At 36.6% G+C, this 25,619-nt stretch overlaps 1 protein-coding gene across 1 annotated transcript in view; it reads right to left on the bottom strand.

Moving 5' to 3' along the window:
* The window catches only part of ADGRB3 (adhesion G protein-coupled receptor B3), a 448,004-nt gene that overhangs the window by 11,719 nt on the left and 410,666 nt on the right, over positions 1-25,619 (bottom strand). Inside the window, exons 23-28 of the mRNA XM_042817191.1 lie at positions 23,915-24,013; positions 23,385-23,556; positions 18,490-18,585; positions 17,076-17,115; positions 12,010-12,653; positions 1,554-1,589 (exon numbers count right to left, since the gene is read on the bottom strand). Of these exons, the coding sequence (XP_042673125.1) occupies positions 1,554-1,589; positions 12,010-12,653; positions 17,076-17,115; positions 18,490-18,585; positions 23,385-23,556; positions 23,915-24,013 (1,087 nt within the window). The remainder of the gene's footprint in view (positions 1-1,553; positions 1,590-12,009; positions 12,654-17,075; positions 17,116-18,489; positions 18,586-23,384; positions 23,557-23,914; positions 24,014-25,619) is intronic.

Genomic DNA, 25,619 nt, shown 5'->3' with positions numbered 1-25,619 from the left:
CAACCTGTCATCCACCAGGACACCCAGGTTCCTCTCTGCAGAGCTCCTCCCCAGCAGCTCATCCCCCAGCCTGTACCAGTGCATGCAATTATTCCTCCCTAGATGCAAGACTCTACACTTGCTTTTGTTAAACCTCATCTGGTTTCTTACTGCCCAGCTCTCCAGCCTGTCCAGGTCTCGCTGAATGGCAGCACAGCCTTCAGGTGTGTCAGCCAATCCTCCCAACTTTGTATCATCAGCAAACTTGCTGAGGGTGGCCACTATCCCCCCATCAAGGTCACTGATGAAGGTGTTGAACAAGACTGGACCCAGCAACAGGAACAGCACTACATTAATACCTTTAAACAAAGAACAGTAAAATTCAGAATTATTCGTATACCTATAAGTACACAACTTTTCTTCAGAATCTTTACATTTAATTTTAGAGTCACTTACTCATCAGAATTTTTTGATTCATGTTCTTCCTTTCTACACATTTATCTTAAACCATAATTAGGATAATTTCATTTTCTTTTCCTTACCTTACTGTGTGAATCTTTATCTGGTGCTATATTTGAGAAATTACATGACTACTTAAGGTAACTACACCCTCAGGGGAAAAATGACAGTGGTATTAGGAGTGATATAAAGCCACCAAAAATACACACTCAGACATGGAAAATCAGCTTTCAGCAAAGGCAAGTCACCAAAGAAAACCTGTCTTGCACTGCAAGGTTTTTACGGCCACTTCTATGACAACTGCTATGGTTGCATTGGGCTAATCCTACTTCTTTCTCCTCTATGGACCCGAATCCGAAACCTGAAGGTACATGTGCTTACATCCTGTATAATATCTAAGCTACTGATAATGACACATGGACAGCCTATATAAAAATAAATTATTAAAATGTCCCTGAAAACCTATGGTTATATTGCTTCTGGTAGAATGTAGAAAAGAAACAAAGCTCTCAGAGACTTCATCACAGTAATTGAGATGGAGTCTAATTCAATGGAACATAAGGAACCTTACATAATTTTTTTTTTTTTTTTTTAAATAAAATGTGATCTATCAGCCTTGACAACTGCAGCATGTCATCATTCAAAAATTGACACATTCATCACATTATTTGTATGTGGAACTCGTATGTTAGTAAATTAGTATTGAAGGAAGAGATAGAACAAATGATCGAAAGTCTCTTGAAAAAAAGCATGCTTCTTCAACAACGTGGCCAGTCCTACAGAAACATCACACTTTTTCAATAGATAGATAGCTGACAAAAAAAAAAAAAAAAAAAAAGAAAGAAAGAAAAATAGATGAAAATGAAGAGGCAGAGAATTTAAAAACTAAAATCATGATAACTAATATCATAATATGACAGTTTGATCTCAGAATAGTTTACAAACAAGTTGCACCAAAGTAGTTCTAATGAACTGCTCACCATGTTCTACACAGTACCAACTGAACAGTCCTATGACATCTAACATGTCAGAAAGCTAAAATCTGTTAAAATGGACGCCTCGTATTTACTTTTAGAAAATTCTACAATAATCAGGAATAATTCAGTGAAACTTACTTCAAAGTCAAGGTCCGAATAACGTGATTTTCTTCTCTATTAAGCAGTAAAAAAGAAAGAAAAAAAGAAGTTTTATTAACAATGGGACTATTCATCAAATGAGACTAAATAACATTATTGTTTTCCTATCAGATATATGTTAGGTATTCAGTGAAAGACTGTAAATTTTATCGTGACAATTTAGTACTTTGCATACAGCTTATTAGACTAGTAACATATTCTTTTCACTGAAATAAAGCAGACTGGATTTCACTAAGATGCTTCATATGCATGCTATTTGCATGCAAGCAAACCTGCTGGTACATAAAATATATTTCTATGCTTTCTGTGGTATTTTCAAATGATTATAGTGTTTATTATTTTTACACCGTTATCAATATATACCTATGATTAGGGTCTGTATAAATATACATAAATTGATTCTTTCCTACATCAGGTTTACATTGGTACAACTCCACTGATTTTAATGGGACAACTAATAGTAAAGTCAAGACCAAGCCATCTATGCTTTCCATAGAGACTTGAGCTTGTTTGTTTGCAATGACAATCTGGATGGAGAAAGCGATGATATTTGTCTTTCAGATGACAAATCTGATTCAAAGCAGCTGATAAAAAAAAAAAGAATTATTTACTAGTAAAGTAATCACTTGTATACAATGCAACAAAGAATATGATTGCTTAGACACATCATGAATAATTTAGCATATAATTTTATTATATAATCTGAAATAAACTGATTATAAAGTCCAATTATATCAGACAAGCAGAAATGCTGTAAAGAAGAAATAATTTTTTTTTTCTTTTAAGGTTGGAAATTGAGTGTCTCACAATAGACAAGAGATGTGGAAAGCAGCAGAGAAGCTAAAAAAATAAAAGAGCAGCAAGAATAGGTGAATGGAAAGAAAAGAGACATTCTCCTTCAGGAAAAGTTAAAGTACCCCAATAACAAAAAGTGCTTGCTGGTACAATCTAATCCTAATTTTTTATAGTATTATAGAGTCTCTTTAAGCAATGGTGAACAAACCTTTTCAAAATGAGCTGAATTTCTGCAATGAGATAGAAATCAAACCAATCAAGTCCAGAATATTAATATTACTGACTTCATTAGACTTTGATTTTATCTCGTTTAAGAAACATGCAGGTTTTTGTATGTGGTTTTGTTTTCTTGCATTTGAAGGAAACAGTTTTACAAGTTCTTATCTGGAGAAAGCAGAAAATGTTCAATCTTTTATAACAACACTATGTATCATTATATGGGATTCGCTGTAAAATTCTGACTTATACCAACCCATATTAATAGAAGACAAGTGTAGCACTGTCTACACTGTCTTCAGAGATTGGACAGTCTGTTGTCTGAAAAGCTGAGAGACACTAATAAAAATGGTCTACAAAACAAGTAAGAAAAGTAAATCTTTGGGAAACTACCATGAATTAGGAAGGCTTGATTGACCAAACCCACTTTATGAGAGTATTTAAAAACAAATTAAACAACTCTGTTAAATAAACTCAATTAAATAGCATGTAAACTTAAAAACAGCAATGGCTTTGGAGGTGGGAAAACTATAAGAAGCTAAAGCTCAGATTCTTAAAGGTACCTACTTCTCACTCATGTTTAGAGAGCCTATGTACAAGCATTCCTTTGAAACAGGCCTTCATCATTCCACAGTTAACCAACACCTGAAGAAACCTACGTATCTCTAATGAGGAAGGATCTATTTTAAGGTGCAATTAGATCACTTCTTCCACAGTAATGGCTCAGTGGTTTCAGAATAAGAAATTTAGACAGCAGATGATAAGGTGCTCTCGTGGAGCAGCTTTGAAAAATGCTTGAAAAGCCATTATTTAAGCTAAATTTCAGTAATAAATCTGATACCACTGAACTGCCTGAGTGAGAATCCTAAGAAAAAGCATGAAAAACTTTGAAATAATTGTGTAGTTTACTACACAATGTAATTTAGAAAACTGGAATATTTGTATTTTGCCTTAGGTCTGTTTGACCACAGTGCATATTTGTGGCATGGTTGAATTATTAGCTTTTGCATCCACACAAATCTATCACTGTCTACATGGTAAAAACACACATCTAACTGTCTGTGACATATTTAACTACACTATTGCCAGAAAGATGTCACTACTTCAATTGTGCCCTTAGATCACACCAGTTACGATCTAACAAATAATAATATGTTTATCTCAGTGAGTGACCAATACAAATCTATCATGAGTAAAATTTAGTTTAAATATGTATGGTAAAAAACATCTGTTCTATGTTTGTACATTACTTTTCTGTTCCATGGCTGCATACAGTGAAATATATCACAGATTCTGTCAAAGCCTATTCTCCTAAGACATAAAAAGGTATGTAACTGCCATAGGTAAGAACAGCAGAATAAAGATCTGTGAACATCTGAAACACAGAAATCACTGGTTATGAATGTGATGCCAGACCACTGAAAGTCATTTGCAATACTGTCAGTGACTGTAAGTACAGTATGAGGCCCTCCTGGCTATCACCTCATTGTACTGAAGTGTTATGGTTGAGAGTGGGAATATATTCAGATGCATGAAGGCACTAGGTACCTTCGCTTGTAAGGGTGGAGCCATTTCCCTGCAGTCCTTTTCCTAAACTATTCTGCATGATGTACAACACATCTAAAGTGTACAAATCAACACTTTAATTGTGATTATACGTATATACACATATACACGCACTGTATGCAATCACTATGTATATACATACGTATATATACTTACATATATCTTAAACAAAGTTTAATTGCTGTGGCTCTTTGGCTAAAAAACAAGGTTTTTCACAGACATCTAAATTCTTTCTGAATCTAGTCAACCATCTGGCTTGTTCTAACAATTTAAATTAACTAAAGCCAAAGCTGAATGAAAGAGTAAGGGGAAAAATCCCTCTTCTGTCAAATGATCTGCTGAACTGATCACATCAGTGTGTTTCTTTTCAAAAGACTGCTTCACCAGCCTGCAAAATTAAGACAGATTTCAGCCAATATTAAAATCAGACTGGAAGCTGATTCTTTTTCCAAGCATCAGTTGGAAAATCAGTTGAGCATTAATGAAAGTAGTACATGACTAATAAATGACTACAAAGGTTCATCTCAGTGTTTTGAATTTTCCCAAGTTATGCAGTGATACTTAAGGAATGACATAGGAAAATGTGAGTATTAAGAGCTATTTTTATTGCAGCTCCACCTTACTTCTTCAAATGTGATTTAGGATGATCTTTGGGAGGAGCTTACTTTATTGAACTTACTAGCACTTTTTTATACTGTTGCATCTGCCCAATCATGTTCTGTATTCATTCACAATGAATGTTTTGTAGCATCCAAAATATATTTAGATAGTGAGCTCCTCAATTTAAATATGCATAATGTGAAAAGACAATGTTGTTTACCTCTTTGTCATTTCATTTGAAGCTCCTCTTCTTTAAATCATGGGAAATATAAATAATTGTTCCCCATTTTCTACTCAGTCATTTATTTTCCAAACCTAAATACTTTAACACCAGAGAACTGAAAAGGGTAGCTAGTAAAGGGACTGCCTAAAAAGCTGAAGCTACATGCAATTATTCAGCAGCAAGGGAATTATCTGAGATAATTTTGAAAAGGCTGAAATTCATGGGTAAGAAGTGAACTGGATATTCATGCTGAGTTCCAAAAAAAAGCTACAAAGAACCACTAAGGTCTTCATTGAAATGGGCGGGGATGTGTACAGCCTTTTCTAAACAGCCCCACTGAGAAATCTGCATTAATGCTCCGAATTCTCAGAAGCAAAATCACCACATAACCACAGAGTGGTAGGAGTTGACAGAGATCTCTGTGTCCACTTAGCCCAACCCCTGCTCCAGCAGGGACACCCACAGCAGGGGGGGGCCAGGACCACATCCAGGAGGCTTTTGAAGATCTCCAAGAAGGAGACACCACAGCCTCTCTGAGCAGCCTGTGCCAGTGCTCCATCATCCACACAGCACAGAAATGCTTCCTGGTATTTAGACAGAACCTCTTGTGCTTCAGTTTGTGCCCACTGTGTCCATCATGCCTACAAGCTGGGAAAAAAAAATTCAGAGAGCAGCAAAATGTCATTTTAGAGGGTTAAAAACACTGGATCAAGAGAAAAGGATAAAAGAGTCATACAGCTGATTTAAACATTGCCTCTGGAAAAAGCAAACACAGAAACTTTGTAAGAAACCTTAGAAGGATATAAATACTGTTAAACAAACCCAGTATGAGAAAAATAAGAAAATTTGTAATTCAGAAAAAAAAAGAGAGGAAATTTTAAAGATATTACTAGGAATAAAGACATTTTATATGACTGTGAAATGATCTGCTGAAATAAACAGCTGGGAAACATTCACTGTCTTGAAAAGTCTTGAAAGTGAAATTGGACTATGCATTACACAAATATGCTGTAGAAAATGTTCTTGCACTGATAAAGGAGATAACCTGGCAAGATCTTTTCCATTTCTAATTTCTACAGCTCTTTGATTCTGATTGATAAAATACACATTACAGAAAAAAAAAAGAAAAAAAAACCCCCAAACTACCAAACCTTTCATGCCAAGACCAAAGTGAAATTCTGTAAAAAGAGGTCTGCAGTTGTAATTTATTTAAAATCAATTTTACTTTGTGCTAATCATGTACAGCTTTTCTGTGTAATTCCATAGCAACTTTAAACTCTGCTCACTGGGGGACAAAAATAGAACAGTGAAGAATAATTTCCATACAGCAGCATGCACTAATATGCTGGCACCAGGAAGGAGCTGCTCTCTCTAACAGACTAATAAAATCCCTCTCCATCTCTGTAAAATGGCAAATGCCTGGTTTTCTCCTTACTCTAGTCTGCATTACACCACTACCTGATTAATTACATGAGATACTCCTCAAAATATATTATGTTGTGCAAAGTATAATTGAAACCAGAGATAGAATATTATAGGGCGGGTTATAACCATGCTTCCATTAATATAAAGCCTTATTATCAGCAGTTTATAATTCATTCTGAGATTAGGTTTGACATACAAGATCTTAGCCTGGGGAAGATTTTTTCCCTGAACAAAATTAAAGCAGAATCTCTTTTGGCCCTTAGAGATATTGAAGTGGAATGTGAGTTTTGATTTAAAATATCTTTTGTGTGTATTTAACTGAAGCAAAAAGCTTAGTTTCTGAAGATTACATTGGCTATTAGTTTACAATATGAGCTAGATATAAAAGAAAAAAGTAGATGAGCTCTTTGATGTGCAGGTTTTAAGTTGAGAAAATCTACAAGCAAATTTCAGCATAGCACAAACATTTCTTCAGAGATCCTGTATTAAAACTTCCAGCATTTTTGTCTGGTTTTCTGCTGCATTTTTATAGGATAATTGACATATGTGTTTACTCAGTAGAGCAAAAATAGTTGTTTTTTTGTTTCTGAATGTCACTGGAGCAAGTGTAGCATTTATTTAATGGACAAGCAATTGTCAATATGTTTCCTAAGGATAATTTGTAGTTAAGATAGCTATCTGTAATACAAAAGATGAAATAGGCAATGCAGTCTGTAACGCTGATTAAAATTTCTGATCTCTACATCTTCAGTTACTAAAATCACCTCTGTTTGATTCTACCCCTATTCTTGTCCAACAGTGCAAGAATATGATGCAACAATGTCTGAAGTCAGAGGAATTTGAAACCTTGTCCTTCAACCAAAAGGAAGAGTGGTCTGTTATAGGTCTAGAATTCATTTCACTGAGAGTCACAAAGTTGCAAGAGCTGTCTTCACAGCTTACTGAAGAAAGATATGAGGAATGGAAGGAAGATAAATCTGAGATAGAGAAAGCCTGAAAACAAATGCAATGTGGAAACATGATAAAGGGGAAGTTCCTGTAGTGCTTGTCTCTCTATTTTTGTTCTCTCTCTTTTTTAATTCACTTCATTTCTTTTTCACTTTTCATATCATAAATCAAAATGACTTCACAATATTTTGCTTTTATTCCGCTCTAGCACTTTATTGACAAGATCGACTGCTTTTTTTCTGTATATTTCTTCTTCCCTCACAAAAAAAACTATTGTTTTTTTGTTTTGCTTTGTTTTGGGTTTTTTTTTTTTTTTTTTTTAAACTTGACTCTTAATTTCTGTCTGCTTTTCTCTCTCTCTCTCCTTTTTTTTCTTCCTCTTTTTGGTTCGTGGGGGGGGGGGGGCGTGGGGGGGTGGGAGGGGGAGCGTGTCTTTCTTTCTCTTCTCTCTATCATTACTTCTACATATATTTTTTGCACTCACTACCCTTAATGTATCTTTTCATTTTCTTTTATTTCTGTATTTGCTTCCTAAAGTCCCACATCAGTGATTTAGTCAAAAGGCTCTGGAGATGACTTTCTTTGAATGTATTAAGAGCCGTTATGAGTGAGTAAAGAAGAATTACTTTGGTCACACGTTCTATTCAGGGGATTGATGTTTTTCCCCAAGTAAAGATCTCCTAGCAGAAACCAAGACAGAAAAACTAGCAAGGAAAACATGAAATTGGGAAGAAAAATCCACTCATAATTTGTGAAGCTATTTCCTTTCTGCTCTTATGAAGTTGATGCTCTTTTCTTCTATTTAATAAATGCTTCTATTATCTATCTTCATAAACCCTTCTTTTGATAATAGCTCTTTGTTTTCTTTCAGGAATTTTCCATTTGGGCATAAAGTGACCCTACATTAACATTTTCTAGAAAGAACCCGTCATTCCTGTCCCACAAACCTACCAATACAAGTCTCCTCACATAGTCAGGCAGCAGATGACCTAATTCCTCTTGTATTTTTTTCCATTATAGGAAAAGAACTACTTTTCCTGGAGGTATGTTGCACAAATCAACTTCTTCCTCTGCATTTAAAGCTTCTATCTTTTTCTTGCGTTCCAGTGGCTGGGATTGTACAACTTCATTTCATTTTAATGATACAGCACTTAGTATACAACTTCAAAACAAAAAGCATTCCAAAAGAGTGCATTGAGAGTGCTTTCTTCATTAAAATGAAAACACTTTGAACTGAAGGAGCACACTACAAGCCACTTTGATGCCAAGGTAGCAAAGCCAATTTTAATCCATGCATATAAGGGTTGTGCAGGAGATTAACCAGATGTTCAATTACTCCTGCTCAGAAAATCAGTGATGTACCAACATGCCTGCCTGTGCCTGTAATTGCATGAGTACTGTTGGGTACATACCAAATAAAATAAAAAAACACTGACTTGCTCACTAGGAATCTGCATATCCTTAAGTTTATATTTACCTGGGCAATGTATTTATGCAAATACTATAGCATTCCCCAACAGTCTTTTAAGAGTTGAAATTTTTCCATATATAATATAACATTTGATTGTTCTTAATTAAGCATTATCTTTTGAAAAACAGTATGTAAATGTAAAAACCAAGAGAAAGTTTGTGACATACTGTAGGATTAATCTAACTAAATTTAGAACAGAACCTTTTTGATGTTTATATCTGACCAACTAATTTTGTCCTCTCTGTGGAATCCCTAGACAGAGAGCTGCACTGAAGGCATGCAATTTACTTCATCCTGGAACAGATGTCTAAAAGTGGCCTAGAAGCGTCTGTTGTCTCTACTGACACTAAAGAGGAGACTGATGTGGAAAGCTCCATTGCAGATCAGAAGGAAAATGCCTGCATTTAGATGCATAGTAGGCATGATGGATCTACCCTGCAGAGTTAAAAGTCAAAACATTACATTGTATCGCTCCTACTGTAGGTCTGTTTCAAAACATCCATTTCCAATGACCATAATGAACATAAAATCTAAATAAAAGAGAACAAATGCAGACCTTACATTTCAGCTTTTGCATTCAATGATTTTAATTTTTTGGTTGTTTATACGGTTTTAAATTTCTTGAATAAACACACATTATTCTAAGGGCTCATCATCTCTTGGGATATGTGAAATATAGAAAATGATTGGCTTCACAAACTCACAAGCATAAATGCATTAAAAAAGCCAAATTAAAAAAGAAAAAAAACCTAAACATTGCAAATGTATTGTTAACTCACTGCAGCACAATACTCCAGTGTTTCAGTACTAAAATGGACATGAAATTTAAAATAAATAATTTGATTTTATGATTTGAAAATTCTTAGGGCTTATGTTTTCCAAATTGTCCTCTAATTCTGCTGGCTTAGCTTTATAGCCATAAAGACTAGTACCTGCCATAAAGTGATGGGACTTCTATACACTGCATTTTACACAGTCTCCAGTTGCAAACAGTTATGCTTGCAGTACTTCTGAGTCTTGGGGTGTTTGTGGATTCATAATTACATTGCTGAAATCAGATGCTGGGCTGGCTCTTGGCTGGAAATGGGTCAAACTACATCTAAAGCCATTCTGGTAAGATGATAAATACTTTATGTAACCACTGCATAAACTACTGCCATTGTTATATTTTTAGTAATTACTGACTTTAAATTAAAAAGAAAAAAAGTGAAGAATTATGTTAACACAGGTCACAGTTGCCTATGGGCATTTTAAAGACATAGTAAGTGGTAGCTGCTCTATATAACTACATGATAAAAAGAATAGTTGTATGGTAATTCAAGAGAAAGCTCTGGAAAATTACTAATGACACATAGTGGAGAGATCACGCAGAAAGCATTAAGAGATTTGCTATCTATGCCACATCTTAGAAGGAAGCTTAAAATATGATACAAATACAATCTAAAAATTAACTCTAAAAACAGCAATGTCTTAGGTTGTCTTTATCACCAATAGAAAGAAAGAACCATCAGTAAAGAGCAGTTTTGACCACAAGTGGGGAGGACAATACAGTGTCAGATACGTGTATCTTCTCAATGAATTAGAATCTTTCCCTTGGCATCTCACCCATATGTCTAATCTTAACCAGGCTGTTTATGAGCTTCTGTATCTGACTAAAGGTACTGGAAAGAGGGTCTTGTAGATATGGAGAAGGTGATACTACTGGAAGATGGCTTTAGCAATTCTGTTTGTACGTTGCATTGAATTGCAGAACTCTTGTGCACCACATAAGATCTATTAAGTAATATATCTGAACTGAGAGTAATAACATTAATTATGCAAACTTGCCTTGAAAGAGCCTGTCAATAAACTGAATGGGGAACTACTGAAGTAATTTTTTAGAAATTCTTTCAAAAATTTGTCTCAAAACTCTACAAACTCATACACTTCAAAAGAGCAAATAAAAAGTGGACAATTTGCTTACTTGAAAAGCTCCATATTTCATTTTGCAATTATTTGTTTTCAGTTATATTATGTCTTGCAAAAACTTATGATAGCACACTGACAATAAAAACAACATGGGAAACATTTCATAGTCAATGCTTGCAAAGGCATTTCTTGAAAAGAAACTAAGTTCTGATCTTCTGCCCAAATTCTGCAGTTGATAAGCACATTAAACTCCATTTTCAAAGAAATATCTACAGGCATCTCCTATTCTATGAAGTCCAGGGTACAGCTTTATGTCTAACAATTAAAAAATCAGGTAAAATCTTTGCACAGATAGCTCCAAATGTCATAAAATAGTAGTTAATGGCTTAAAGTCTGCATATACAGTAGCTTTTTTTTTTTTTTTTGCTTTTTTTTTTTTAATTCTGACAGTGAGTAAATATCACATTTTTCTCATATGTCTTTTTCATACCTACCAAATGCTCTATTTCATAACATTTGAACTGCTGGTGAAACAGACTTAAAATTCTTAAAGGGGACCATGTGTGAAGTCAACACTTCACTGGTGGTTTTACACAAGTAAAGACTCAGCAGGAATTACAATATCTGACACTTAATTCTTCAGTTACTTTTGTACTTTAAGTTCTGTAGAAAGATGGTAGTAATGACTGCAACCTCTTTCAGTAAAGGCTTTTCAGTTCATTTTTACAATCTGAGTGGCATCTGGATACACTGCAAGAAGTCTCCCTGTACTTACTGCACGTCATCTGCACACGTGACCATTCAAACACACATATAACGTAAATCTCTAAATAGTGAACTAATGGATGGAAGAATCCAATACTTACACTAATGAAAGCAGAATCAGACCTACCATATCTGAGTGAGATACGATTTTCACTGGTAAAATGGCAAATATTTTGAATTACACATGCTTGCAGGTTGTCATTTATGTATTCCAGGAGCCTTATTCTCGTAGCAACATAGTATTCACCTGGTAGGTCATGAAATCCTTAGCAGTTGTGTAGAATGCTAAATCTCCAGAATTGTACAGATTCATACAGACTGGCTCTGAAACTTTAATCTTGTTTTCTAGATATAAACACTTACGATAGCAAGAGAAATACGTACAGCGATGCATTATTCCAAACAATAATTTAGTCTGAATTAAAGCCTTAACTTAGACCCCTTAGAAATAAGCCACAATATTTTGTCTTACCTTATGACAAGAACAACAGAATATACAATTTGATTGTGTGACTGACCTCTAGAGAGCTCATTGATATTGTGGATCCAGTTTCACTTCTTGATAATCCTGCATTGTCATCCAGCTCTGAGGCAATGAAATTCTTTACTGCTGTGCGGGGCTCAAATGGCAAACTCTGCATATGTTCTTGGGTGGGAAGATGCTGGTCTAAATTGATATTAAATTGGTCCATTACAGAAGGATTCATATTGAATTCTGGATTAACTTTGTAGTGCAATAGCCTTTCATGAGGCAGTGTATCCATGCCTATATTGATTTTGCTCTCATCTTTCAGTGATGGCTGGGTATTTACTGAGCTTCTGGGCATGACGATGTAGTCGCTTTCTATCATCCGTTCTTGAGGATGGACTATGTCCATATCTGCACCTCGTAAATTATCATCAGTGCATAAATACACAGTCCTCCGCAACTCACTGTTGTCTTTTTTCAAACACTGATTTGCCAGTTCACTCATACTCATAGGCATGTGAAGACCTGCTGGTTGCTGGATGATGACTTTCGAGATGATGTTTCCAGGCAGGGTAGAATAGCTCATTCCTTCAGGGTTTGGTCCCTTTTCTTCTTCTTCATCGTTTAGTGAAATTCTAGAAAGAGTTCCTGTTATAGTAGCTGCTCTGCAAGGTCCGATGTCTTTATGCAGAACTGTGGGTCAGAGAATAGACTTCTTACACCATGAAACCATGTCTGTCAAACACTACTTCTGCTTGTAGCATTATATTATGTCCTTTACCATTGCATCTTCTTACTTTTTTGTATATTATAAATTTTATTTTATAAAAACTGCCTTAGAAAGGGTTTTTATGAACTGATATATACTCTGAGCCTCAATCATTTAAAAAAAAGAAAACCATCCCTTTGTTTCTTCCCGATTCCTTGCGTATATCTTAGGTGATTTGCAGCTTAAGCAAGTTTTCCATGTGGAACTAAATAAAGGATTTTTTTTTTAAAAAAAAAAAACAACAACACTATGATTTCTGTATTGCCATTATTAACTCCACATAACCTCTTGGAAAATGTCAAATAGACTGTAAGGCAGAATAATTTTGTCAATATGTCATAATGATCTATTGTAAGATTATAACTGTGGACATGTATTCCTGAGCTCCTAAATGTTCTTTTTCACTGATTTTTTTTTTTTCCTAATGCTTTTCTCTGTTCAATGATTTTTAAAATAAAAGTGGGAAAAAATTAACTGCATTAGGAAAAAAATCCATTGCTATCAGAAAGACATAATTTGCCACATCTGAAAAGGTTACAAATAGAATCATAGAATCATAGAATCATTGAATGGTTTGGTTTGGAAGTGACTTTTAAGATCATCTAGTTCCAATCCCCTGCTATAGGCAGGAACAAAACCCACTAGACCAGGTTGCCCCATCCAGGCTGGCCTTGAATGGACTGGACTGTTGGCCAAGATCTCCTGGGATGTTCTTTCTAAAAACAAAGATGTTGAGGAGAGCTGGCTATTCTTCAAGGATGCCTTCCTGATAGCACAACAGCTCCCTGTCCCTCTGAATAAGAAAGCAAGCAGAGGAGGTAGGAAACTGGCATGGCTTGGCAAGGACCTGCTTGACATGCTGAGGGCAAAGAAAGGTGTGTACAAGCTCTGGAAACAAGGATGTGTCAACTGGGAAGAATACAGGGGTGCCGTCCGGACTTGCAGACGTGGGATCAGGAAGGCCAAGGCACAGGCAGAACTGAACTTGCTGAGGGACATGAAAAAAATAGGAAGACATTCTACAGGTACATTGGCCAGAAGAGAAAGGCCAAAGCAAGTGTACCTCCTTTGGTAAATGTGAAAGGAGAACTTACTTCAACGGACGAAAAGAAGGCTGAGGTACTGAATGAGTTCTTTGCCTCGGTCTTCACTGCCTGCCACAATTCCGGTATTTCTCACATCCTTGAGCTCTGCATCCCTAAACCTCTAGGTGGGGACTGGGGTGGTAAATCTCCCCCCACTGTGAGGGCAGAGCAAGTCTGTGACTGCCTCGTGAGACTGAATGTGTACAAGCCTATGGGGCCGGATGGCGTGCATCCCAGGGTTCTGAAGGAGCTGGCTGAAGTGGTTGCCAAGCGCTCTCTATTATTAGTAGCTATTATTAGTTGTGGCTGCCAGGTGAGGTCCCAGATGACTGGAGGAAGGGTCACATCACTGCCATTTACAAGAAAGGGAGCAAGGAGGACCTGGGGAACTACGGGCCGGTGAGTCTCACCTCTGTGCCTGAGAAGATAATGGAACAGCTCCTCCTGAATGACATGCTTGATCACATAAGGAATGAGCATGTGATCCGAGACAGCCAGCACAGCTTCACCAGAGGAAGGTCATGCTTACCCAATCTGGTGACCTTCTATGATGGAGTGATGGCATTGGTGGACAAGGGAAAAGCAATTGATGTCATTTACCTGGACTTGAGCAAGGCCTTTGACATGGTCCCCCACCACATCCTTATCTCCAGATTGGAGGGATGTGGATTTGATGGCTGGACCACTCGATGGATAGGCTGCAGACAGAGGGTTCTATGTCATCAAGGGTTCTATGTCATCAAGGGTTCTATGTCCAGGTCAAGGCCTGTAATGAGTAGTGTCCCCCAGCGGTCTGTTTTGGAACTGGTGTTCTTTAACATCTTTATCAATGACATCGATGACGGAATCGAGTGCACCCTCAGCGTTTGCTGATGGCACCAAGCTGAGTGGTGTGGTTGACATGGCGGAAGGAAGGGATGCCAGTCAGAGGGACCTCAACATGCTAGAAAGGTGGGCTTGGGTGAACCTGCTGAGGTTCAACACAGCAAAGTGCAGAGTTTTGCACTTAGTCCAGAGGAATCCCAGGCATCCATTCAGACTGGAAGGAGCGGTCCTTGAGAGCAGCCCTGTGGAGAAGGACCTGAGGGTCTTGATAGATGAAAAGCTTAACATGAGCCAGCAGTGTGCTCTTGCAACTCGGAAAGCAAATGGTCTCCTGAGCTCTGTCAGAAGAGGGGTGGCCAGCAGGGACAGGGAGTCCCTGATTGTCCCCTTCTACTCTGCTCTTGTGAGGTCCCATCTGGAGTACTGCGTCCAAGTGTGGAGCCCTCAGTACAAGAAAGACAGAGATCTGTTGGAGAGGGTTCAGAGGAGAGCCACAGAGGTGATCAGGGGACTGGAGCACCTCCACTACATAGACAGGCTGAGGGATCTGGGCTCGTTCAGCCTGGAGAAAAGAAGGCTGCGGGGTGACCTCACTGCAGCCTTTTGGTACCTAAAGGGAGCCTACAAACAGGAGGGGAATCAACTCTTTGAAAGGGTTGACAATTGCAGGACAAGGGGAAATGGTTTGAAGTTGAGGGAGGGGAGATTTAGGTTGGATGTCAAGGGGAAATTCTTTACAGAGAGAGTGGTGAGGTGCTGGAACAGGCTGCCCAGAGAGGTTGTGGATGCCCCGTCCCTGGAGATGTTGAAGGCCAGGGTGGATGGGGCCCTGGGCAGCCTGGTCTAGTATTAAATTGGGAGGTTGTTGGCTCTGCCTGTGGCAGGGGGGTTGAAGATTCATGATCCTTGAGGTCCCTTCCAACCCTGGACATTTTGTGATTCTGTGGATGCTTCTAGGGAGGGAACATCCACAAACTTGCTGGGCAACCAGTCCCAGTGTCTCACCACCTTCACAATAAAGGATTTCTTTCCAAATAAACATATGTTATAAACCATTCATAACCCACTTTTGGTGTAATCCTTCATGGAAAAAGCATGGTAAAAATAGCAACATCCAACAATTTTTTCTTAGAGTAAGTTTTACATCTGAATGTTATTAATTCCAGAACAAAATACAAATTTTTCAGTAGCAATAAATGATTCATTCAAAAGCACAGTATTCATCACTATCATTTGTCTTACAATTAAATACACATTTAGAGTTCAAGATTTGTAATGAAAGAAAAAGTTTAGGTAGTAAGAATGAAAAATTTTAGAAGTATACAGTTACTGAGCTCGTTCCAATTGGGTGCAAGGATTTACTTGTCCTGATTTAAAATAGTATTTTAACTCAGATCAATACCAGCTTGTGCAATAAAATCTGTCTCATGGGCTGAGACAGTAAGATGACTAGAAGTATCTCAGGTGTTACATTCACATCACTTTTGGTAGCCTGAGGGCTCTAATGACCCAGATCCTACAGTGCTTGACAGTTCATTGCCATGTTCCGAAACAAGCAGCTCATAAAGCAATCCACTCCTACCTCACAAAGAACTGGTGCAGATTTTTCAATTATGTAAGGAACAATTTGCCTGTAAACAACAGTACACAAATATCTGATTCTGTGACAATTTACAACTCACACACCCTGTCATCCTAATCCATTTTCTTCAGTGCAGCATGGCTGCTGCATTGTTCCCAGCCAGACACTTCAAGCAGTGGCCTATTAATTTTTCATTAAAAGGAAGTGAACTTAATTTTTTAACTAGTGAAACCAGTTCACAAATTTATTCAAAATCTATTTCCCTGAGGCTGGCTGCACAGCAGAGCTATGGTGGAAAAAGGTAAGAAGTGGGAGCAATGTAGATTAAAGCTGGATTTTTCTCTGCATTACATGGTAACAGACATGCATTTGTGTTACAGTGGATTATCCAGTCCCTTCAAAATACATGTGCATATTAAATGTAATATATACAGTGAACAATTATTGTATTGAAATAAACAGAGCTGGCAGTTTTTTAAAGCTGTATGAATGGAAACTGAAACTCCACCTTAATGAGATCAACCCTCTTGCCTTGCCATACAGACAGCAAAGACAGACTTTAGGTGGGTGACACAGGACAGCTAAGTCCTGCATCTCCTGCCCTGACTCACAGTCCTGCATCTCCTGCCCTGACTCACTCTGCAGAGAAGTCACCCTCTCTCTTTTTCTCTCTTCACTGAAAATAAGGTTGTCTAGGTAAACTTACCTCCTTAGGAAAAACTCCCTTTTGGGATATTATTAACATTTGTAAATCTATGTTGGAAACAGTTAACACATGGTATTTTATGTCTACTTCAGAAGGAACTAGTAAAATAATCATTTTTGTTAGCTAAATGCTCTTTCAATTTTCTTACCTGACCGACAAGCAATGTCCACATCCTTTTCAAAATCAGTCTGCAACAAGAAACAATGAACAACAGTTATTAATTGAAAACAAAACCACAATACCTTTTTGCCCACTAGCGCTTCCAAAACATCCTACTTACAGAGTCATAGTCTGTTAAAAGTGGTTTCTTGTTGCTGAGAAGGTGAAGTATATTGTTTTACAACAGCAGAGCTTTACAAAGTTTCCTAAAGTATAACTGGGTGGTTTTCAAAGTATGCTTGCCTGACCAGAAAAAATAACATAAAATAGGTGGAGGTAGAGTATATAGCTTTAATAAAATTATACAGTGTATTTTTAAAAGAAATATGAAAGAGTAAGTACATCTCTTGGAAGGATTATCTCTAAGGAAGCTTTTCATAGTTATGTTATAAACAGAAAAAAAGAAAACAGTCTGCAATACAAATTACTGTGAATAACTGTAATCCAATTAGTCCACCCTGTCTGAAACTTCATTAATTTATTATGGAGTGTTTATTTGTTATACAACATTATGCCCATCCTGGCTACTAATGCAATAAAGTAAACTCTGTATTCCTTGAAAACAAACATAATTTATTTCAGTGAGTAAAATCATATTGTAAGCAGTACAAACGATCAGTAACAGTTGAAAATCTAAACACAATTTTTCCAGCTAACCAAAACTATTTATCCTGGTATAGATTTCAGGTAATTTTGGAAAATTTTTAAAATTTCCATGAAGATTTATTAAATAATAATTAAAAAACTAACAAAACTGACCTCCTTCTTGCTTTTGAAGTCCAAAGGAAAAATTCTTATTTAATTCACCACTTTTTTAAGGGCAACTGAATGCACGTTTTACAGCATGATCCTATCTCCGTCCATTACAATCAAAGGCAGTCATTGAAAATGAAAGGGCAGATATATAACATACTAAATAACAATATCAGTAAATCCAAGTTGTCATAATAATCCATTCACTATCTTGATAATCCAAGTCACTAGACAGATTTCCCTTTAGGGATCTTCAGCACTTACTCCTTGTTTGAATTATTTTGAGAAGAACATTTTTGAAGAATTTGTGAAGGGAAGACTCCCAGATGCATCAGTGCTCTTTACACCAGTGGTAGAAAAAAATCATTGTATGTCATTAGATTATTTTTTTCCTTCTTATATGTAAAAATCTTATGTCATCATGAAAAGTAGTGGAGGATACTGACGCATTGTGCTCAGCAGAATGATCACACCAGCAATTTAAAACTTGTTAAGAGGTTTAAGCAAGGAGGTAACGACCTAAACTGACTAATGCTTAAAGATGGTGTTAAAATTCCAGCTGTGTGTGCATCCCATGTACAGTAATGCAAGTTCTTTTCTTTTGGCTAAGAAAACTAATTTAGTAATCAATGATAAAAATAAAAGCTAACCATGATTTGAGCATGTCCATTAGGAAAAGAACTTGAAGAATCTGCATTGATTGGATCCTGGCAATTTCTTAGTCGACATCTGAATGCATCTTGAACCTGTGAAAACAATAACTTATACTGATTCCTGTGAAACAACATGTACTCTGCACAAGCACATTTGAGGAAGTATCTTTTCACAGAGAATACTTTTTTGTTTTGAGCAGAGTGCATGTCTAAGAAAATATTATTATGCAATACTTTTGTTAGAAATATGTGATTCAGCAAAGAGACACGTTTAAAAAAAAATGCAGTTCCTGTTTTCTGGCAGTTGAAAGCAAATATATTTTGCTGAATTCTCACACATAACACAATAGGGACAGCAAAACAACTTTGGGAATGGAAAGGAATATTTTTATCAACAGTTTAAAAGTATACAGAGAATACTTTTTTGAATGCAAAACCAATTTTGTTCCATTTCTTTACACATCCTCAGATGTATTCCAAGACAGTAATAAAATCTAAATATGAATGCTTGAATTTTGATTTCATAAATACAAGTATCCATGTTAGCAAACAGTTGGCAAGATGTGACTTGGAAAACAGGAACTTTCTTGGGTGACTTCCAGTCAAGACAAACTAGTATCACTTATTCTTTGAATACAGAAATACTCTGAATGGAATGTCTAGAAAAATCTACATTTCATTTATTATCTGTAGAATCTGCTTGATGTCTAATTCAGAATAATTAAATGGTAGAAAATCAAATCCTACTCATGGATATTTTGTGAATAGCAGAAGAGGATAATTCAATAATTGCTGCTGATGAAAAGACATCCCCTTTTAGTACACTGTATTCTACTGCAAACTGTTTATAAGCTTTCATAAAAAGGAAAAAATGAATCAAAGAAGAAAAGATTTATTTTTGTTATTAGGTAGCATTATTTTAAAGTACTTAACCCTTAAATGAGTAAGTGTGCTCTACAGTAACTGATTCAGATGAAGAAAGACTAATACAGACTAGAAAGAAGAATAAAGCAAGGTTCTGTTTTGGGCTGATTTAAAAACACCAAGACTTCCCACGTGTGGTAATGTAGAGTGTGTCGGGCCTGTATTGTGACTTGGATTCTGATTTTAGGCACTACACTTACTGTGGTTTTGCATATGTTTGACATTAATTCAATTTGTCATCTTGCAATTGTTGCAAATTTAATCCAGATCTTCTCTCACTATATCAAGTCAAGTCGCATTCCAGAATCCATGCTCTTGGATAAGCACTGGAGCAGTGGTTGGACAAAAACCCAAAAATCTTATCTTCTAAAGCATGCTGAATCTCATCTCAAATCTCATGATAATTGACTCCTTCAAAACATACTGTGTGACCTGTCAGCTTATGCAGTGATCTTCTTTGTTTTTGGGACTGGTGTTCATGTAGCTTCCCTGGTTCAGACAGCTCCAGAGTTCACGAAAATCTCCTGCCCTAGTTTCCCTACTTTCTAGTAGTGAATCCTGACACTAGGATTCTCTTACATGTGAATTTTTCTTACAGTACTTCTGAAGGGCAAGCAGCATATGATTTGAACATGTCAACAGAATATAAAATATCACTGCATTCATCATATTGACATATGTTGCAACTTTCACGTGGCCTCACATAAGTCAGAAATAGAAAGTTGAGCTACCTAAATACTGGCTTGTTCTGAATGTCTCGTTCAAATTTGTTGCTAGCATTGGTTAAGATTGTGCTGTCTTCACTTCTTTCTTTGAGGCATAATCTTGTTTCCTCCATGCCTTCTAACATCAAATTACAGTATTTTCTTAGAGCGAGGTAGAGCAGGAGAGACAAATGTGATGAACGTGCAGATACCATGGAAGTAGTTTCCTTAGCAACAGTAACCCTAAGCTTTCATAACTTACTCTCTTTCTACTCATTTTTTTTCTTTTTTTCTTTTTCTGCAATATGGAAATATAGGCTTTAGATGCCAATGATGCATTTAATCTAAACGTGCTGCAGTCAGTAAGGCACAGCTAAAGGAGAAAACATATGTGAGTTATTCCCATCACCAGAAGGAACAGGAGTTATGCAGTATGATTGAAATTAGCCTTAGACATTCCCATGTTCAAGCAGGTCAGACAAAATATTTTGCTTTGATGGAGAAGAAGCTTCAACACTCCTCTTTCCTGTCAATCTTTTTTTCTGTGACATATACCTCATCCTCTTCCAATGCTCAATTAGATATTCAAACAGCAAGAAGAGAAAAACAAACAAACAAAAAAACAGGCTCTCTGGACTATGAAGGAGATTTAAAGCAATAATACCTGAGTCTTAATTTGCATTTTTCTTTCCTACTTTGCAACTGATTTATAAGAGGCCTTGTGCTTAATAAGTATAACATTTATCTTAGGAGTTACAGAAATGAAGTATAGAAAGATTTAGTGTCTTTCCAAAAGATCTTGAATTGATGTAGGTCAGAAGTAGACACAGCACATCATGCAATTCTCTTCTAGTTGTATGTCTTAGTCAACCCCCTAGCTCCTCAGTGCAGCCCTTGTCACAAAAGATCACTGGTATAGTATACTACTGAAAGTAAAAAATGTTTCTATCATTTATGTTTATATCTGTATGACTAAAGGGAAATAAGAGGGTTTTATCTATATAGCTTTAAAAGTCTTTGTCTTTTTGTAATACAACAATAATAAGGGCACAATAAAACAGAGCTGTCTTTTTCTTTGTTTGAATTTTATGGTGATTTATTCTGCTTCACATTTTTTTTCCTGACAGTCAGAATTACTGTTTTGCCTGTGCTGGTACGCTATAAATATTAGATCAATCCTATAGGCTATAACTGAGATAGCTTTGTAGCTGTCATCAAGAATGACAAATATGTTGGCAGAGATTCTCTGACATGCACTGGCAGAGCAAAAATCTTTTGCAGACAACAGAAAGTAACAGACTACTCTTTCATCTCGGGAGATACCCTGTGAAGTGCAAAGACTGCATTGCACACTGTGCACGATGTCCTATCTTGGCTTCCACAAGGACTCAACAAAGTGTCTCTAGAACTAGACTAGAAAGCAAGGGTTGCTAGAGTCAGAATGAAACACAAATTATGCCTCCTTCTGTGTAGGAACTTCAGCACTAGTGAGGCCGCACCTCGAGTACTGTGTCCAGTTTTGGGCCCCTCACTGCAAGAAAGATACTGAGGTCCTGGAACGTGTTCAAAGGAGGGCAAAAAAGCTGGTGAGGGGTCTGGAGCACAGGCCATATGAGGAGAGGCTGAAGGAGCTGGGAATGTTCAGCCTGGAGAAGAGGAGGCTCAGGGGAGACCTCATTGCTCTCTATAACTTCCTGAAGGGAGGTTGTAGTGAGCTGGGGGTCGGCCTCTTCTCTCGTGTCTTTAGTGATAGGACCAGGGGGAATGGCTTCAAGCTACGGCAGGGGAGATTCAGGCTGGACATGAGGAAGTATTACTGTTCAGAAAGGGTGGTCAGGCACTGGAATGGACTGCCCAGGGAGGTGGTGGAGTCACCGAGCCTGGGGATGCTCAAGGAAAGGCTGGATGTTGTGTTGAGGGACATGGTTTAGTGGGAGCTATTGGGAATAGGTGAACGGTTGGACTGGATGATCTTTTAGGTCTTTTCCAACCTTGGTGATTCTATGATTCTATGAAACTAACAAACGTGTCTTTGCTGCTGCAAAGTAGTCCAAACAAGTGCAGACTATACTCATCTTTGTAAAAAAAAATTTCAATTGTAGTAAATCTTACTTCTTTCCTCTTCTTGAAGAACTGTTTAATTATTTTCTTTTCACATAAGAAAATTTAAATTTAATTAGTTACTCAGATATTTTGCCTAATCTACACTTTCAACCTAGAGGACTAGAGAAGATGCAATGTTTTATACAAAACAGAGTTCAAATGCCAGTACAGTGTAGGCTTCTTTGTCTTCCACTACTATTAACATTTTTATTTCAGCTAATCTATTTTTAAATGTGGAGAAGTTGTATCTTCACTTCTATCTAACTTGTCATGATTGAAAAGAAAACTCCATCTTCTTTTCTGATAAGGGGCAATCATATCAAAAGTAGGGGCTTTTAGAGCATCGTGTTCTCTACATAGGAATGGAAAAATGCTGTAGAAAATAGTGTCTAAGTGGACATGAACTCTTAAAAGATATGCTGGTGGAACAGGGCTACCTCTCTCCAGTGCAGCTCCATTCAACAAATTTTTGGTAGATTCTCCTACTTCCACAGATCTGGAAAACTCTTTTCAGTAAAAGTGTTGGGCTGGTTAGTAGGTTAGATTGTTAATGAAATTGTCACCAGTCAGGTTAAAGAGAATTTATGCAGTTGCTCTGATGTTAGATTTTAGCTGCAAAGGGCAGGACAGAGATACTAACTTTTCCTTGCTCTTCCCTAAATGTTATCTCTGTCTGCATCTGAAAACATTATCACCAGAACATGTAGAAGATGAAAGGATAGCTCTCTATACCAACCTGTCATCTCCACAACTCCTCTTTCAGGGACAGTAGGTGCAGAAATAATTTTGCATTTGAATTTGTGTTAGAGATTGTAAAAATCTCTGGCTTTTGTTCTTCAAGAAAAAGACATTTCTGTTAGCATTTCCCTATATTCATGATATTGGAAAAGCTTAACACTTGGAAATAAACTGAATTTGGGATTGACTGAAAGCCATTTTTAATCGAGTGGGTACAGATTTGTACTGAACCTGACAGTCTGTATTTGGAATTAACTGATCCTTCCCACTCTCTCTTTCACTTGTTCCTCTTCATCTCATCAGAAAACGCTTTAATCTTTCTACGAAATTTATTCTGCTGAAGAAGCTTAACATAACTTTAAAGAACAGTTCAGAGATTAACAGGAACACAGTCCATTAGAAAACTGGGAAGCCATTCCTCACCTCCCTTCGGAGAATACAATGGACCATGACAATAACAAAGCCTTGTAATGAATCAAATACTGCAAAAAGTATCTGAAACAATATTGATCTTTTGTCTGTCATAGCCAGAACTGCAGACATCCAAGTCAACGCCAGTAGTGGTAACACCACACAGGAGCTCCAAAGGGATGCCCTATTGAGAAAAAAGAGAAAAGCAGCACTGTAAAATGATTAAAATAGAAAATTGAAAAAATAAATACTCACTTTTAAAATAAAACTTATTTAAGGATGGCACTATATCTAGTAAACTTGAAAATCACAGACAAGTATGTAACAGTGTTGGTACTTTATGTTCTAAAGAACATCCTGTATTCAGTTAATAAACACAGTTCCAAGGTTTTTTTTTTGTTGTTAAAAAGTATTTAAATGTGCTCAGCACTCTATACAGCACTCTATACAGTGTTAGCAAACACAGTTGTCATCATCAAACTATTGTTTCACATGCACTGTATAAAATTTGTAACAATAAGATGTAAATGATCAGGACTAACATGGCATTACTGGCGGTGGTGGCTGACAAAGCTGTTGTTGAAACTACTCCACACTTGGCACATTTGAGCGTCAAACCGCTATGAGGCTCACTCATCTGACTGCAAACAAACAGAACACCCACAAAAAGAACAAAATATTGAATTGTCACCAAAAAACGTTGCTACTGAAATTTAGCTTTTAAATATGACGTCATGCAGAAAAATAAGTAGACTTATTCAGGATGAATGCTCTATGTTGTTGCAGAACTCTATGCTGCACTTTACATTATTATTAGCTTTAAATATTAATGCCATGGGGCTTCACTTCATGCAGACTCTATTTCTTCCATTTAATCTAAAAAAGCCCCCAAATATCTTGTGATCAAATCTGCTCAGTACAATGAAGTAAACATAAGCACGTGCTAGGATTGACATACAAAGTGAAATCCCTCTATTCAGACCTGTTACAACTGTTGTTACTTGAGAAAGAGTATAAGACACAAATAAGGAGTATGAAGTACACACCATTACAGATCATTAACAGGGAAAGAAATCCACAATACATATTCAAGCATCAAACCAACATGGGCATACTGTTTAGTTAGATTTGAATGGCCCGCTAACATCTGGAGTTATTTTATTCATGCTGAATGATGGTCTGAATACAGGGCTTGAAATGTATGGATCTGATGAAATAAATATTGGTTGGTACTGAAAAAAGGGTGAGCTGTTTTGTATATTAATAAAACACAGTACACAAGCATTAAGCTCAAAGTGTTTTGTACAGATAATTGTATCTCAGCACCTGTCAGAAGAATTAAAGGGCAAAACCATGGAATTTAATATTTTTTCTAAATACAGAGCATACACAACTTCCTGAGTTGACTAAATAAATACTTTTGCTATTCCTTCTTTGTCTGCTGTCAGAACCAGGAATAACCATAGCTAAGACATGACAGGAAAGATATTCTGAGCTGGAAAATGTGATCATGATGAAAAAAAAGTAAGACTTCAGGTTCTTTCCAAATTATTTCAACTGAATGAATGCCTTTTTATAGCCAAATTCAAGATTCACATGACTTCAAACACTGATCTTCATTAGCTTCAATTTTGATAAACCAAATGAAGATTTCCTATAAAAATTATCTATAAAAATGCAGAGCCATGACCACGTGAAAGTTGGTTGTGGAGATTGAAAAGAACTCTGTCTCTACATAAATTTGCACCAATTAAAAATCTGTGTTGATGAACAAGCTAGAAATATTGCCATGGGCAAGTTTAAGCTAAGTTTTGGAAAGTACTCTCTGTTTTTGTTACATAATACTTCACTGTTATTAGACTACCACCTCTTTAGAAATGATAGGTTTTTTTATAGATCTGTTCTGGACCTTGTAAATAATAATAGAGCTTGATATATATATTAACACAATCTTTCTGTCTGGTTTTACACATATTCTATGACAGAGGAATGATTGAGATCCATCAAGACAACATATTGTATTCTTCTTTCACTTGTTTATTCACCCTGTGCTTATTAAAATGAGAAAATGAGTCAGTATATTGTACTTGATTCACTGCTTCAAATCCTACATAAATGATTTCCACAGCTGAACATTTGAAAAGTGTTGAGTCCAATATGTGCCATAAAGAAAAAAGTTGCCCTCCTGAACAAAAGATATTTGAAAAAAATGAGTAGCAAAGCCCTTTCTACCAGAAGCCATGTGCT

The sequence above is a fragment of the Centrocercus urophasianus genome, unplaced genomic scaffold (genome assembly GCF_019232065.1).
Source record: "Centrocercus urophasianus isolate 14NV4802_14NV808 unplaced genomic scaffold, USGS_Curo_1.0 seq_10, whole genome shotgun sequence".
NCBI classification, from domain to species: Eukaryota; Metazoa; Chordata; class Aves; order Galliformes; family Phasianidae; genus Centrocercus; species Centrocercus urophasianus.
Note: the sequence above shows the minus strand (reverse complement) of the source record. Positions and strands in the feature narration are given on the sequence as shown.